The 15,645-nt window shown below is 47.8% G+C and overlaps 1 protein-coding gene across 2 annotated transcripts in view; it reads right to left on the bottom strand.

Annotated features, from left to right (window-relative positions):
* The window catches only part of LOC311227763 (uncharacterized protein), a 44,438-nt gene extending 28,865 nt beyond the window's left edge, over positions 1-15,573 (bottom strand). For both annotated transcript variants that reach the window (XM_084313547.1, XM_084313548.1), the window contains exon 1: positions 14,668-15,573. In XM_084313547.1, the coding sequence (XP_084169673.1) occupies positions 14,668-15,542 (875 nt within the window). In that variant the 5' untranslated portion in view covers positions 15,543-15,573. The remainder of the gene's footprint in view (positions 1-14,667) is intronic.
* Between the last annotated feature and the right edge of the window lie 72 nt (positions 15,574-15,645).

The following is a 15,645-nucleotide window of genomic DNA, read 5'->3' as shown; positions in this document are numbered from 1 at the left end:
ATAACAATGCACTCTGGATAGGAAAACAACCTATAAGATTCCCTAGATGGGAAAAGCAAGGCATACACTCATTAGGAGACGTCTTCAATAAACAGGGTTTTTGTAGTTTCAAGGAAATACGCAAAAAATTTAATCTGACCAAGTCCACATATTACTTTTACGCACAGTTATTGGCATGTTTGAAGGCTCACGGTGTTCCATTAAATATACCAATTGTACACCACAGATACCACAAATTCTTCTATGAAAGAGAGACATCAAGAGGTTTTGTTTCAGATTTTTATCATCAATTACTAACATCCTCATATGAAACCCTCCACCTAGACTCCGTCTGGAGGAGGGATATACCAGACCTGGAAAGTGATTTTGATTGGCAAGAAGCCTGGGCAAATATTCGATTCACATCAAGGAACCCGGACCATCAACAAATCAATCTTAACTATATTCACAGGACATACTTGACTCCTATAAGACTGAAAAAAATGGGTCTTATACAAGACTCCAAATGCTCCTTATGTACAAATGGGGACGAGGGGACATTTATGCACATGTACTGGGACTGCCCACCAGTTAAGATATTCTGGAAAGAGGTGACCCAGCAACTATCAAATCTCTTAACTTGGAATATACCTGTACACCCCTCTGTACTACTGCTGAATGATGTTTTTGAGTGTGCAGTACATCCACAGCTAAAGAGATTGGTTTTATCGGATATCACAGTGGCTAAAAAGCTGATAGCATCACGATGGTTCCAACCGGAAAAAATGTGCCGAAAGGTCTGGATTATTACATATCTCGATGTGATCTATCAAGAAATATCTACAGCAAGAATTTTGGGTCTCAATGAATCCAAAATGACATTGTGGTTAGAAGTGGTGGAGAAAATAAAAGCTAGCATATAATGGTAATGTCTGGTTAGGAGCGAGGGAAAGTGGATGGATTATCCAATGGGGGGGTCCGGAAGGGGGGGGGGGTACGAGCTGGAGCATATGTGTGTAGGTTTTTAGATAACAGGTATTAAGGGTATATCCTATATAAGACAATTAACTAAAATGTGATTTCATTGGATGTACACTGACAACTAATGCTTATATATGTTGTCATGTTTGTTTATGTGTTTGTTTAAAAAATAATAAAAAAATAAAATACAAAAAGAAAACGGGTCCGATTATCCTAAAACTGGTAAAATAGATTCCTTACCTGAGATCAGATGGTATCCAAATGGATTATTCCAATTCCTGATCGCCATTCCAAAAATCTATCCTTTTATTGATCCCACGGTTATACTGTAAAACACATATTACACGCTGTGCTGAGGGTCCAGAATTAATCTGATCGGCTCCGGTTACATGCGTGAGAAGTCAAATGTGGATTCCGGAGTTTTTTTTTGCTCATCAATTTTCATCGAGTCCAATCCAAAATGGTGCATTACCATCTGGGAGACGATAGGGGGCGCTTTTTTCACATCTGAGCGCCTGGCGGGACAGGATTACCAACGGTAGACTCGGTTGATGAAATATGAATTGAGATCGCTAATAAAAAAAAAAAAATCAAGGATTATTACAGGCTAGCATGTGTCAATGATTAGCAGTTTTTTGTAAGGGTCCCGCCTCCACCAATCACATGCGGCTCCCTTTGTGTGTGTGTGAGAGCAAGAGAGAGAGAGATAGTTCTCCAACTTGTGTGAGTTGCAGTGATCTCCTGGTTGTTCCCCACCTAGGTTATCTAACTATTGCGCTGGTGCAACTACAAACACTGGCCTGGCCTGCTTCTAAGTTCTGCATAAAAAAATTTAAATAATAATGTATATTTTTTTTGACACTTTTTTTTTTATCGTCTGGCGACAACCCCCCCCCCCCGCGGCGGCTTGCGACCCTGACTTTGGGAACCCCTGACCTAGCCGACTGACACCTTCGTCGTTGACACCTCAGCCAGCGGGCTGCAGCACAAGACACACACAATAGCCAGCAGCCTGCGCACATACATTTCAAAATTCCCAGCATAATATTCTGGGTAGGCATAGCCTAGCCTGGCCTAATAGACCCGCCGCCTATGGTTTTAGCACTCGCAAAAAAAGGCATTCTCCCCATTGCATTACAGCGATGGTGTTCTAACCAGAAGGTAAACAGCGCCCCCTTGGCGTCCATTGAGTTAAAGATAAGCAACTAAAACACAAAAGATATTCAACAATTTATCAATAAATAAATAAAATGCCAATTGAAATTCATTTTATAAACAATGTTGTGAACGACAATCTTGGTGTACGGTTGCATAATATTTAATTGTTGTCCGATTACATTTGTAATAAATACTACTACACTTTTAGAAAGTTACATATTCAAAATGTGCGATTTTACAACTCACTGAATGGAACCCACTGACTGAACGGAATCAAATCAGCCATGCTCAGAACTCACCTTTTCTCCATAGACAATCCTCAAGCTAGTTTAGTGTTGTAGTGTGTGACAGGTGTATTTATGTCCATCTGTTCTGTCTGCTTGGATGGCCTCACCTGCATGTATTTTTGTCTGTTTTTCCTATCGTTTCCTGTCTTTCTGTTTTCTCCTTTCCCTATTGGTTGGGGGGCACAATATAAATACATGTATCATATCATATCAAACCCAAACATGTATATTCCCCGTAGGGCTGGGCGATATGGCCAAAAACGTTATCGCGATAAAATTATAAAATTATTTTCATATAACTCGATATCGATAATTATCGTCGATATAATGTCTGTCAAGTTTAATTAACTTCTTATGCCCGGCGCCGATGGACGGGCTATTAATAGACTTTGTTTTGCTGCTGCGAATGTCTCGAGAGTCGAGTTGATGTCGTCATCAGTCCGCGCACGTTAGCAGTTAGCCAGAGCAAGTGGAGTATCTCATGACAATGTACTAAATATGACCCTAAAATACTCTGTTCCGCCCCAATACATTGCAACGACGTCCACCGTATACCCCACACTACTATAACAGTTACCCTCAGAATTCAAAACACACACCAACTCGGCAGGTAAACTGTAAAATAGCGCCGTGCAAGCTAATTATCCTAGCCAGCCTCGTTTCCAAGAGGTGTATTCCATGACAATGTACTAAATATTATGACCATAAAATACTCTGTTCCACCCCAATACATTGCAACGACGTCCACCGTATACCCCACACTACTATAACAGTTACCCTCAGAATTCAAAACACACCAACTCGGCAGGTAAACTGTAAAATAGCGCCGTGAAAGCTAATTATCCTAGCCAGCCTCGTTTCCAAGCGGTGTATTCCATGACAATGTACTAAATATGACCATAAAATACTCTGTTCCGCCCCAATACATTGCAACGACGTCCACCGTATACCCCACACTTAGGGCTGGGCGATATGGCCAAAAACGTTATCGCGATAAAATTATAAATAATTTTCATATAACTCGATATCGATAATTATCGTCGATATAATGTCTGTCAAGTTTAATTAACTTCTTATGCCCGGCGGCGATGGACGGGCTATTAATAGCATAGATATATATAATAGACTTGTTTTGCTGCTGCGAATGTTGATGTCGTCATCAGTCCGCGCACGTTAGCAGTTAGCCGACAAGCGGAGTATCTCATGACAATGTACTAAATATTACCCTAAAATACTCTCTTCCGCCCCAATATATTGAAACGACGTCCACTGTATACCCCACACTACTATAAACGTGGCCTCAGAATTCACGCCACACACATTCTCGGCACGTAAATATATAAAATAGCGCCGTGCAAGCTAGTTATCCTAGCCAGCCTGTTGTTTCTAAGCGGTGTATTCCATGACAATGTACTAAATATTACCCTAAAATACTCTCTTCCGCCCCAATATATTGAAACGACGTCCACTGTATACCCCACACTACTATAAACGTGGCCTCAGAATTCACGCCACACACATACTCGGCACATAAATATATAAAATAGTGCCGTGCAAGCTAGTTATCCTAGCCAGCCTTGTTTACTACTAGAGTCCTACCTCTCTACCCAGAGGTGCACCGCGGGTCTCCTTCACTGTCGGCCATCTCCTTCACTGATTGGTTGTTAGTGTGTGTGCTCATATCCAAGCTTGGAAAATCGATATATCGAAACTTTGCGACCACGTATCATGTTTATTTCGAGGAAATAATTTATCGCGATAGTTATCGTTTTATCGCCCAGCCCTACCCACACTACTATAACAGTTACTGTTACAAAGGATCAGATTAAACCGAATATATATATTTATTGATTGATATATATTGCATAATATTTGTATATCGTTTGATATCCCTTGTATATTCCTTGTACATATACACGGAATATCCCTTTAGCCTAGTACAGACCATAATATTTCATTCTCCTATTGGACAGCGGTCCACAGGCGCCAAGGCCATGCCTCCAGAGTCAGGTTCAAAGCCACCGTCAAGACATGTCTGTACATGCCCGGCCTTGCCCAAGAATACGAGACAGAAATGAGGTTGGCACTAGATTGTTCGCCGTGCATATAAATATGGCGCAGGTGAATACAGAAGTATGTTACCCAATAAGTTGAAGCCTCACCCACGATACTCCGTGCGGTTAAGTATGGCCTGTTTGGCCCAAATAAGAGCATTGAGACCGCGTGCGAATTAATAACTGAATTGTCAGAGTTTGGCGCTATACCGTCGAGTGCGACATATTTCTATTAAGTCAGTAATAGTCTATTTGTGTATAGTGTATCGTGCGGCTAAAGTTCTACAGTGACCAGCATCACCAACGCTTCCTCGTATCAGCTAGAGTGCTTATCCAGGCTGGGCTGCTTCATGGCGCTTTCACCCGAGGAGCCCTAGACGAGAACCGTGTGGACATGTACACTGGATTAATCTACCCGACGACTACATAGCCCTTTGCGGCTGGATTATATTTGCTTTTGGTCCTGTGATTAATGGAGCGGAGAATCGCAGACGCCTACACGTGTGTGGGATTTACCCTGTGAGGAGCCAGGTCGAGTCTGCGCCTCAGAGAGCCTGAGGCAGGCTAGCTTTCTTCCCTGTGGATCTACAGGCTACGGAGAACAGCTGTATTCGTCTGTAGATCAAGATCTTATTGCACCGTCTCCCGTACTCGGAGTCTCCTTATCATCGTTGACCCAGGCTCTACTACCGACAGATCCTCTACCCCTGCTGGCTTACAACCGGGGGGACCCTTCCAGTATCTCCCGCTATATATTACTAGTGTACCATAGATATAATTCCCTAAGATTCAGGTTGTATAATTACCTCCTGCGTAACCAGAGAATGGACATTCATTATTGATTTGCCTACGCACATTCCTTTGCCTTATAAGCGCATCCAAAGTAAAATAGAGAAGTATATTATGTACCTTTTGCTGCAATAAATACTTAATTACAACTTTGTGTGGAACCGATTCATTGTGGGAAGTGTTCATCATATTTATATATCATGTACTGTATGGCCAGTAATTAAAGTACATAAGACGGTAGTGGTTTAATGATACCATACTTATCAATACAGTCAGGGAATTGTACCCCTCAGTTACAATTGGTCCTTCGAGCCGGATGGTAACTAGTGTAATATTAATATAGTGGTATTAATATTGACATGGCCAATGATGAACACTCCACAAAACGGTTCTCCTAAAGTAGATCGCCCGCAGCGTAGACGGCAGACACCTCAGTACTTAGAGGATTACGTTGCCAATATACTACCTAGCTTTCTACAGACGGTAAACGCGGAAAAAGTAGATAGTAAAATTATGTCCGACCCTATCGACCAGGCTACCCCGCCAATAGAGGCCCTAGTGGGTTCTAACGTAACTGACCAAGCTCACGGTAGGGACCAGGAGGGACCCGACATGACTTTACCCCCCGCCAAGACCGAAGAAGTAGTCCCCGGAGAGCTCCAGGATAAAGACAGCCCTCCAGGGATGGAACTCGACCCGCTACAAGAAGAGGCGAGCACCCCGGAGATGGATCTCCAGGACTCGCCACAGGAGAACAGATCTCCAACGAGTACTGCCAGGAGCGGATCACCTCAACCAGCGTCTTCCCCCAGCGAGGCGGACAAGATGCTGGCACAGGCATTCCTCGCCAGCCTGGCAGCCTCAACAGAGCGCGATCGACTCCAAGCACAGACGCTTAGTGAGCACGAACATTCTTCCATGGAAAGAGAACGCCTTCAAGCGCAGCAACGGAGCGACGAAGATCGTATACGTCTAGAGATTAGACGCCTTCAGACGGAAGAGAATATGGTAAGGGACCGGGCCGAAGCCCAGCGCGCCGCCGCCGAAGCCCAGCGCGCCGCTGCCGGTGCCCAAAGAGAAGCAGAGCGCGACCTCGCTCTCACCAAGCGCGAAGCCGAGCGCGACCAATTACAAGCGCAGATAATGGAGCAGCTGATCACCAGGGCAACACCCCCTCCCTCCGCACGGGGTTCCAGGGCCTCGTCAAGACAAGGGTCAAGGGCACCCTCCCCTACCCGATCAAGCGACCCTGAGCCCGACCACCAGAGACAGCCTATACCCCCCTCCGAACCCCTTCCCCGACCGGTCCAAGTGAGACCCAGCTACAAGGAAGAAACGGTCTACACCGCGGATGTCCGTTCTATTTTATAATTTTTATTTTTATTTTACTATTTTTAAACTGAATCATTTTAAACTATTTTTACTATTTGTGTTACTGAAAACTGTAAGCGGAGAGCCTATTGGGATGCTAGATCCTAATGTGAAACACTGTGATTCTACCTGTCTATCTTTTTATGCTCGCTTATGCCTGTATTTTTTACTGTTGTGCCATATCTTACTATGCTCGCTAAACTATTTTTACTATTTGTGTTACTGAAAACTGTAAGCGGAGAGCCTATTGGGATGCTAGATCCTAATGTGAAACACTGTGATTCTACCTGTCTATCTTTTTATGCCTGTATTTTTTACTGTTGTGAAGCACTTTGAACTGCAACCTCTGTATGAAAAGTGCTATACAAATAAAGTTATTATTATTATTACACCGCGGAGAGGCTAAATAGACGACTACAGGATCTAGAGGACCTGCCAGAGGAAGAAGAAGAGGGAGAGGAGGAGAGTCAAGCCCGACAGCAGCACAGTACTCCACAGGACCAGGAGGTCCAGTACAGCCCAGGCTCTACCCCCGCGGCTCTGCGCTACAGACCCCCGACTCAATTCACGGGTGAGCTTGACGCACGACCAGCCCCGAGGAACAGCACCTGGATACGCGGGCCATGGTACCCAGCAGGTACCAGCCCACCAAGAGGCGTAAGAGGAGACTCGCCTAGGAGGCCTCTCTTCCAACGCTCACCGATGTGCCAGCCATCCATGGCATCATACATTGGCACACCGACGTTTCCGGACTTCACACACGAGAACAGAGCACAGTACACGGAGCTACGAATGTGCTTAGAGACAATGATGTCCGATGTAGCTGATGAACCGTACAAGTATGCTATCCTACTGAAGCACCTCAAGGTGCCCCGAGCGCACAATATAGCGCTGGCCTATGCCACCTCTACTACCCCATACACAGCGGCTCTAGCAGCACTCGACCAAAGATATGGACGCATATGGGACTACGTAATACAAGAGATAAGGCATATTGACCGCCTACCCCCAGCCACAGACAATCGCTCACTAGATGACCTGTCTATCAAGGTACAATCCCTGGTAGGGATGCTGGGGGCGCAAAGAGAAAAGGGTATGCACGAACTGTACGCGAACTCTAATGTCGAGAGGATTTTAGAGAAGCTTCCGCCCGCCCGACAAGAGCGCTTCAGGCGGCAAAGAGACCACCGTGATCCTAACGGTCCCGAGCCATCCCTCCTAGACCTAGCCGACTTCCTGGCGAGAGAAGTCAACAGCCTACGGTTGGATACGTTCATGCGGAGCACACCAAGCTCCAGAGAGGGACCTAGGAGAGCAAACGATGGCCGCAGATTGGTGACCGTCATGCACCAATCAGAATCAGTACCGAGCAGCAAGAACCACAGTACCCCCTCGATGAAAGAGAAGTGGAAGATGGTGTGAAAACCAGATGACGATTCGGACAATAAGAAGAGATCTAAAGACGATAAAGGGCGAGAATGTCTCCTTCACTATCGCAGCAAGCGGGCAGCCAGAGAGACGGTATAGGATTACTAACGCTTTCACCAGCCAAGAAATAGGCCTGTCGCAGTACACCTACCCCATCGCCAAGCTGATGGATAAATATGTGCACCTGCGTCAACTACCTATACCGCTCATAGACGGTGCCACCCCGACCCTGCTGATAGGCTCCGACCATGCAGACCTCATTGTCCCGATAGACCGGGTCCACACAGGGCCCAGAGGCTGTCCTGCAGCAGTCGAGACCCACCTAGGATGGACATTACAAGGCCCCCTCGCTAAGTCTCTTAACCGAACAGCAGCCACTAACTGCCTCCACTCCAGAGTGACAGAAGAAGACACCACCCTCCTACAGCATGTCGAGAGGCTATGGACACTAGAGACAATGCCCTTTAAGAACGAAAAGAAAGACATTCGTTCCAAGGAAGACATTTACGCTATAGCCCTCCTCGAGCAGGGGACAAAGAGAGTCAAAGTCAACGGAGTGATGAGATACGCAACTCCACTCCTGAGGCGAGAGGGTATGCCTACCTTCCACGCCCCAAAAGAAGCGACGGAGCGGTATCTATTGAACACAGAGCGGCGCCTAGCCAGAGACCCCGCTCAAGAGACTGTGTACCGCGCTGAGATTAACAAGCTAATCACAGCGGGACACATAAAGAAAATTGACATTAAAGAGGCCGATCAGACGACCGAATCATGGTACGTGCCGCACCACAAAGTCCACCACAACGGCAAGGATCGTATTGTGTTCAACTGCAGCTACCAGATCGGATCACAAAATCTGAATAAAGAGCTCTTGCCCGGCCCAACACTCGGCCCCTCTCTACTAGGCGTGTTACTACGTTTCCGCCAAGACAAGGTGGCCATCAGCGGCGACATCAAAGGGATGTTCCTGCAGGTGAGACTAGTGGAGGAGGACAAGCCCCTGCTGCGGTTCCTATGGAGAGAGAGGATCGGGGATGAGCAACCAGCCATCTATCAATGGGAAGTCCTCCCTTTCGGAACCACATGCAGCCCATGCTGTGCTACGTTTGCACTGCAAAAGCACGTCGCAGAGGATCCAGCAGCTGATGAAGAGGTCCGACAAAGTGTAGGAAATAGTTTCTACGTGGACAACTGTCTGCAAAGCGTCTCGACGCCAGAAGAAGCCGAGGCCCTTCTACTCAAGCTCCGCGCCTCCCTGATCAAAGGCGGCTTTGATCTCAGGCAGTGGGCCAGCAGCGACCCGCAAGTATTGCGTAGCCTCTCCCCCGAGGACAAGGCAGCAAGCAGCGAGACCTGGATGGCGACCATCCCAGGAGAAGCCCAATAAATGACATTAGGACTAGTCTGGCGCTTCAAAACAGACTCGCTCCATTATAAACACACACCCCTGACCAAGGAGCAGGGAAGGTCGACTGCACTACCGACCACCAGACGGAGTGTATACAGAACACTCGCCAGACAATATGACCCGTTGGGATGTATTCTACCTTACACCACCAGGGCAAAGATGATTGTAAGAGCGTTATGGGACAAGGACCAGGGCTGGGACGACCCCATACCCGAGCACCTTGCGTCCACATGGAGAGAGTGGGAGACGGAACTCAGCTCACTCCCAGGTGTCAACATACGCCGCAGCTACTTCCCACCCACAGTGAGGCCGGAGACGTGCCAGATGGACCTGCACGTCTTCAGCGACGCCTCCGAAGTAGCCTACGGTTCAGTGGCCTACTTGCGTGCCCGAGAGGAGGGAGGAGAAATACATACTGCTTTCATCCTGGCTCGCTCAAGAATAGCCCCACGAAAGCAACAATCTATCCCGCGTCTAGAGCTCTGCGCAGCCCTAGCAGGAGCGCAACTCGCCACGTTAATCCAACGTGAACTCACCATTCCGGTGCAAAGAACAATCTTGTGGTCAGACTCCACGACAGTACTCACATGGATCCGGTCTGATTCGTGCAGATACAAGGTCTTCGTGGGAGTCAGAGTCACAGAGATTCAAGATTTAACAGAAGTAGCAAGCTGGAGGTATGTGGACACAAAACACAACCCAGCTGACGTCATCACCCGGGGAATGTCCCTGGATGACCTCACCCGTCACAACCTATACAGTGACGGGCCAGAGTTCCTCAAGCTCCCGGAAGAAGAGTGGCCTACACCCACCCCACAGGAAGAGAGTAAAGAGGAGGCCGAAAACAAGAAATCTATGTTCTGTGGATTGAACACACTCGTCTCCACAGACCCCGACATAGACGATTGCCTCACCCTAGAGAGTGCGCAGCTAAAGACATTCCTGTGGCACCACCCAGAGGTTCAGCTCACTACTGACATTACTGCAGCTGACTACGAAGAAGCAGAACTTCTTCTACTACTACGAGCCCAGAGAGACTCGTTTCCCGATGAGCTAGACTGTCTACAGGGAGCAAAGCCCGTCCCATCAGACAGCAGACTGCTCCACCTAGCCCCCGAGAGCGACGCCCATGGTCTCATCAGAGTGGGTGGTCGTCTGCGGAGAGCTCCAGACTTACCGGATGACGTCAAGTACCCGATAGTCTTAAACAGCCGACACAAGGTCACAGAGCTGATCATAAAGAAATACGACGAGGATGTGCATCACGCCGGGGCAGAGAGAGTCTTCGCGGAGATCAGACGTCGTTATTGGATACTGCAAGGGAGAGAAGCAGTGCGGCGCTTCCAGCGAACCTGTCTAGACTGTCATAAGTGGCGAGCGCAGCCCAGTATACCCCGGATGGCTGACCTACCTCCCTGTCGCCTCCGACTCGGCGACAAGCCCTTTCACTCCACCGGTATGGACTGTTTCGGCCCGCTGTATATAAAGAAAGGAAGAGGAACCGAGAAGCGGTGGGGTATTGTATTCAAATGCATGACCACCCGAGCGATGCATATAGAACTCCTTCCAACCATGAGCACAGACTCATTCCTTATGGCCTTCCGAAGATTCACATCGCGGAAAGGCAAACCGTCTATACTATTGTCTGATCACGGGACAAACTTCAAAGGCGGAGAAAGAGAGCTGAGAGAGAGCTTCCAAGCTATGGGCCCAGAACTTAAGACCCACCTCGCTCCATCCCAGATTAACTTCCAGTTTAATCCCCCGAATGCACCTCACTTCGGTGGAACTTGGGAACGAGAAGTACGTTCAATAAAGACAGCCCTGTACGCCGTGCTTGGGGCCCAGACCGTGGCGGAAGAAGTCTTAATGACAGTCCTCACGGAGATCGAGGGAGTATTGAACTCAAAGCCCCTCGGTTACGTCTCAAGTGATGTAGCAGATGTCGACCCAGTCACCCCCAACACACTCTTGATTGGGCGGCTGGACCCCGCGCTACCACAGACAATGTACAGGCCTGAAGAAGCGAACGGCCGAAGAATGTGGAGGTACAGTCAAGTATTGGCTGACAAGTTTTGGAACAGCTTCCTACTCCACTATCTACCGTCTCTACAGACCCGCCAGAAATGGGTGAAAGAGAGAGACAATTTGACAGAAGGGACAGTCGTCATGATTATCGACCAGTCACTACCCCGAGCTATGTGGCCGGCTGGCCGCGTAAGCAAAGTGATCACCGGTGCCGACGGAAAGGTCCGAGCAGCCGAAGTGCTCGTCCAAGGACGGATCTACACCCGACCCGTGGCAAGGCTAATAGAACTGCCAAGGCTCCCCGATACTATCGATGACGACCATGACCCCATGACTTTGTGAACTGCCCGACCCCTCACAACAGACATTGAGTAGTGGACAGTGCGGTTAATCTGTCTCTGCTTAGCTAATTAGGTGGGACTAATTAGGAGGCGGCTGTTACAAAGGATCAGATTAAACCGAATATATATATTTATTGATTGATATATATTGCATAATATTTGTATATCGTTTGATATCCCTTGTATATTCCTTGTACATATACACGGAATATCCCTTTAGCCTAGTACAGACCATAATATTTCATTCTCCTATTGGACAGCGGTCCACAGGCGCCAAGGCCATGCCTCCAGAGTCAGGTTCAAAGCCACCGTCAAGACATGTCTGTACATGCCCGGCCTTGCCCAAGAATACGAGACAGAAATGAGGTTGGCACTAGATTGTTCGCCGTGCATATAAATATGGCGCAGGTGAATACAGAAGTATGTTACCCAATAAGTTGAAGCCTCACCCACGATACTCCGTGCGGTGAAGTATGGCCTGTTTGGCCCCAAATAAGAGCATTGAGACTAGAGCTGCCGCGATTACCGCATTACCGCGGTATCGCTGTTACATCACGGCCACCGCAGAGTAGGCTGAATACCGCGTCACCGCTGTTTTTTATAATAATAATAATAAATTACCCTCCTCTCGTTGGGCTTGCGGCTCTGCAGATATACCCTACTTCTCTATCGAGGTTCCAAGCGACCCTATTGGGTACCAGAAAAGTCACGTGAAACATTGCAGACCACTGATTGGTCAGAAGAGAGACGCGTCACACGTTTTTTACGTCCTGAATGTCAGCTCATCACAACACTGCTAATAACGTTAGCTTTAACTCTCCGCCGGAGTGGACTACCATCGCTCTTCAGGAGTACTAAACGAGACATAATGATTTTACTGTCTGCAACGAATGTTATAATAAAAGCCCTTCGTTCTATACACTTGTCTGATTGAAAACTTTATTAACAACTCAGCACGCTCTGAGCAAAGAAAGGAACTGAGATATGAATAGAGTATTGCTTGCCTTGCTATCGTCCGGTAAATACGCTGATGTTATTGAACGTGTATAACTATATAATGTTAATGCCACAAAACGAATGCCTTTATTATAAAGTAGTAACTTTATAGTAATAATAATAAGAAAGGGTCGGGGGGGTAACCAGCCCTGCCCGCGACACCGAGTGAACTGCGCACGACCAGAGTTTCACTTTCAATAACGAATGCGTGCTTGCCGAATCCCAAACAATATTCATGCTGCAAAGTCATCCTCTAAAGATAGACATTTAGACTAGAGGCAGGCTATATGCTATAAAGAGTAGACTACTACTAAAAAAAAATGCATTCAAACTTTTTATTTTTTGTGTGCGTGCGGTAATAACCGCGCGGTAGGAAATATTTTGCAAATTTGTGCGGTAAGGAAACCAGCAATACCGCGGCAGCTCTAATTGAGACAGCGTGCGAATTAATAACTGAATTGTCAGAGTTTGGCGCTATACCGTCGAGTGCGACATATTTCTATTAAGTCAGTAATAGTCTATTTGTGTATAGTGTATCGTGCGGCTAAAGTTCTACAGTGACCAGCATCACCAACGCTTCCTCGTATCAGCTAGAGTGCTTATCCAGGCTGGGCTGCTTCATGGCGCTTTCACCCGAGGAGCCCTAGACGAGAACCGTGTGGACATGTACACTGGATTAATCTACCCGACGACTACATAGCCCTTTGCGGCTGGATTATATTTGCTTTTGGTCCTGTGATTAATGGAGCGGAGAATCGCCGACGCCTACACGTGTGTGGGATTTACCCTGTGAGGAGCCACGTCGAGTCTGCGCCTCAGAGAGCCTGAGGCAGGCTAGCTTTCTTCCCTGTGGATCTACAGGCTACGGAGAACAGCTGTATTCGTCTGTGGATCAAGATCTTATTGCACCGTCTCCCGTACTCGGAGTCTCCTTATCATCGTTGACCCAGGCTCTACTACCGACAGATCCTCTACCCCTGCTGGCTTACAACCGGGGGGACCCTTCCAGTATCTCCCGCTATATATTACTAGTGTACCATAGATATAATTCCCTAAGATTCAGGTTGTATAATTACCTCCTGCGTAACCAGAGAATGGACATTCATTATTGATTTGCCTACGCACATTCCTTTGCCTTATAAGCGCATCCAAAGTAAAATAGAGACGTATATTATGTACCTTTTGCTGCAATAAATACTTAATTACAACTTTGTGTGGAACCGATTCATTGTGGGAAGTGTTCATCATATTTATATATCATGTACTGTATGGCCAGTAATTAAAGTACATAAGACGGTAGTGGTTTAATGATACCATACTTATCAATACAGTCAGGGAATTGTACCCCTCAGTTACAGTTACCCTCAGAATTCAAAACACACACCAACTCGGCAGGTAAACTGTAAAATAGCGCCGTGCAAGCTAATTATCCTAGCCAGCCTAGTTTCCAAGCGGTGTATTCCATGACAATGTACTAAATATGACCATAAAATACTCTGTTCCGCCCCAATACATTGCAACGACGTCCACCGTATACCCCACACTACTATAACAGTTACCCTCAGAATTCAAAACACACACCAACTCGGCAGGTAAACTATAAAATAGCGCCGTGCAAGCTAATTATCCTAGCCAGCCTCGTTTGCTACTTGAGCTCTACGTCTCCTTCCGCTGTCGGCCATCTCCTTCACTGATTGGTTGTTAGTGCGTGTGCTCATATCCAAGCTTGGAAAATCGATATATCGAAACTTTGCGACCACGTTTCATGTTTATTTCGAGGAAATAATTTATCGCGATAGTTATCGTTATCGTTTTATCGCCCAGCCCTAATTCCCCGCCTCTCTTACTCTTTATTGTCCACGCCAGGCAGCTCCTCTACCTCCGGCCTCGTAGGGTCGTCGCCCTTCCTCTGCGTGTGGGTCGGGACCGGCCGCGCCCTCCTCCCTGTGTCCCGGCCAGACGGCTCTTCTGCCTCCCGACACCCACCACAGGGCCTCGTCGGCGAGACCACGGCGGTTGCGGAGGTCACCGGGTGTCTGGCGATGAGTATTCTGGGTCGGCTGAGGAGACAGGAGGTCAGCGCGGCTCGTGAGGACCGGTCCTCTGACAGCTTCAGCCCCCCCAGGCCCAGTCGGGTCACGCAGCTCCTGAGTGCTTCTCTCTCAGCCTCCTCTTCTCTCTCGGCCTCCTCCTCGTCTCTCTCAGCCTCCTCTTCTCTCTCAGCCTCCTCTTCTCTCTCGGCCTCCTCCTCGTCTCTCTCAGCCTCCTCTTCTCTCTCAGCCTCCTCCTCGTCTCTCTCAGACTCCTCTTCTCTCTCAGCCTCCTCGTCTTCTTCACTTCCTTTTCCTCCCTGGACTCTGAGTGGCCTCACTCCGCTTCCCACACTCTTCCTCCCGCTTCTGGTGAGTCTCACCACCTCCTCCTCCTCCTCCGACGATTCGGTCTCTCCTTCGTCGGGTTGTTTGCGTTTCATTCCGCTTCTGGTGAGCCTCACCACCTCCTCCTCCTCCTCTCCCGATTCTGTTTCTACTCCGTCCGGTTGTTTGCGTTTCATTCCACTTCTGGTGAGTCTCACCACCTCCTCCACCTCCTCTTCCGATTCGGTTTCTACTCCGTCCGGTTGTTTGCTTTTCATTCCGCTTCTGGTGAGTCTCACCACCTCCTCCTCCTCCTCCTCCTCCTCCTCCTCGGTTTCTCCTCTGTCCAGTTGTTTGTGTTTCATTCCGCTTCTGGTGAGTCTCACCACCTCCTCCTCCTCCTCCTCTTCCTTTTCCGATTCGGTTTCTACTCTGTCCGGTTGTTTGCGTTTCATTCCACTTCTGGTG

The sequence above is a fragment of the Notolepis coatsorum genome (genome assembly GCF_963971535.1).
Source record: "Notolepis coatsorum genome assembly, chromosome: 4".
Classification (NCBI taxonomy): Eukaryota; Metazoa; Chordata; class Actinopteri; order Aulopiformes; family Paralepididae; genus Notolepis; species Notolepis coatsorum.
Note: the sequence above shows the minus strand (reverse complement) of the source record. Positions and strands in the feature narration are given on the sequence as shown.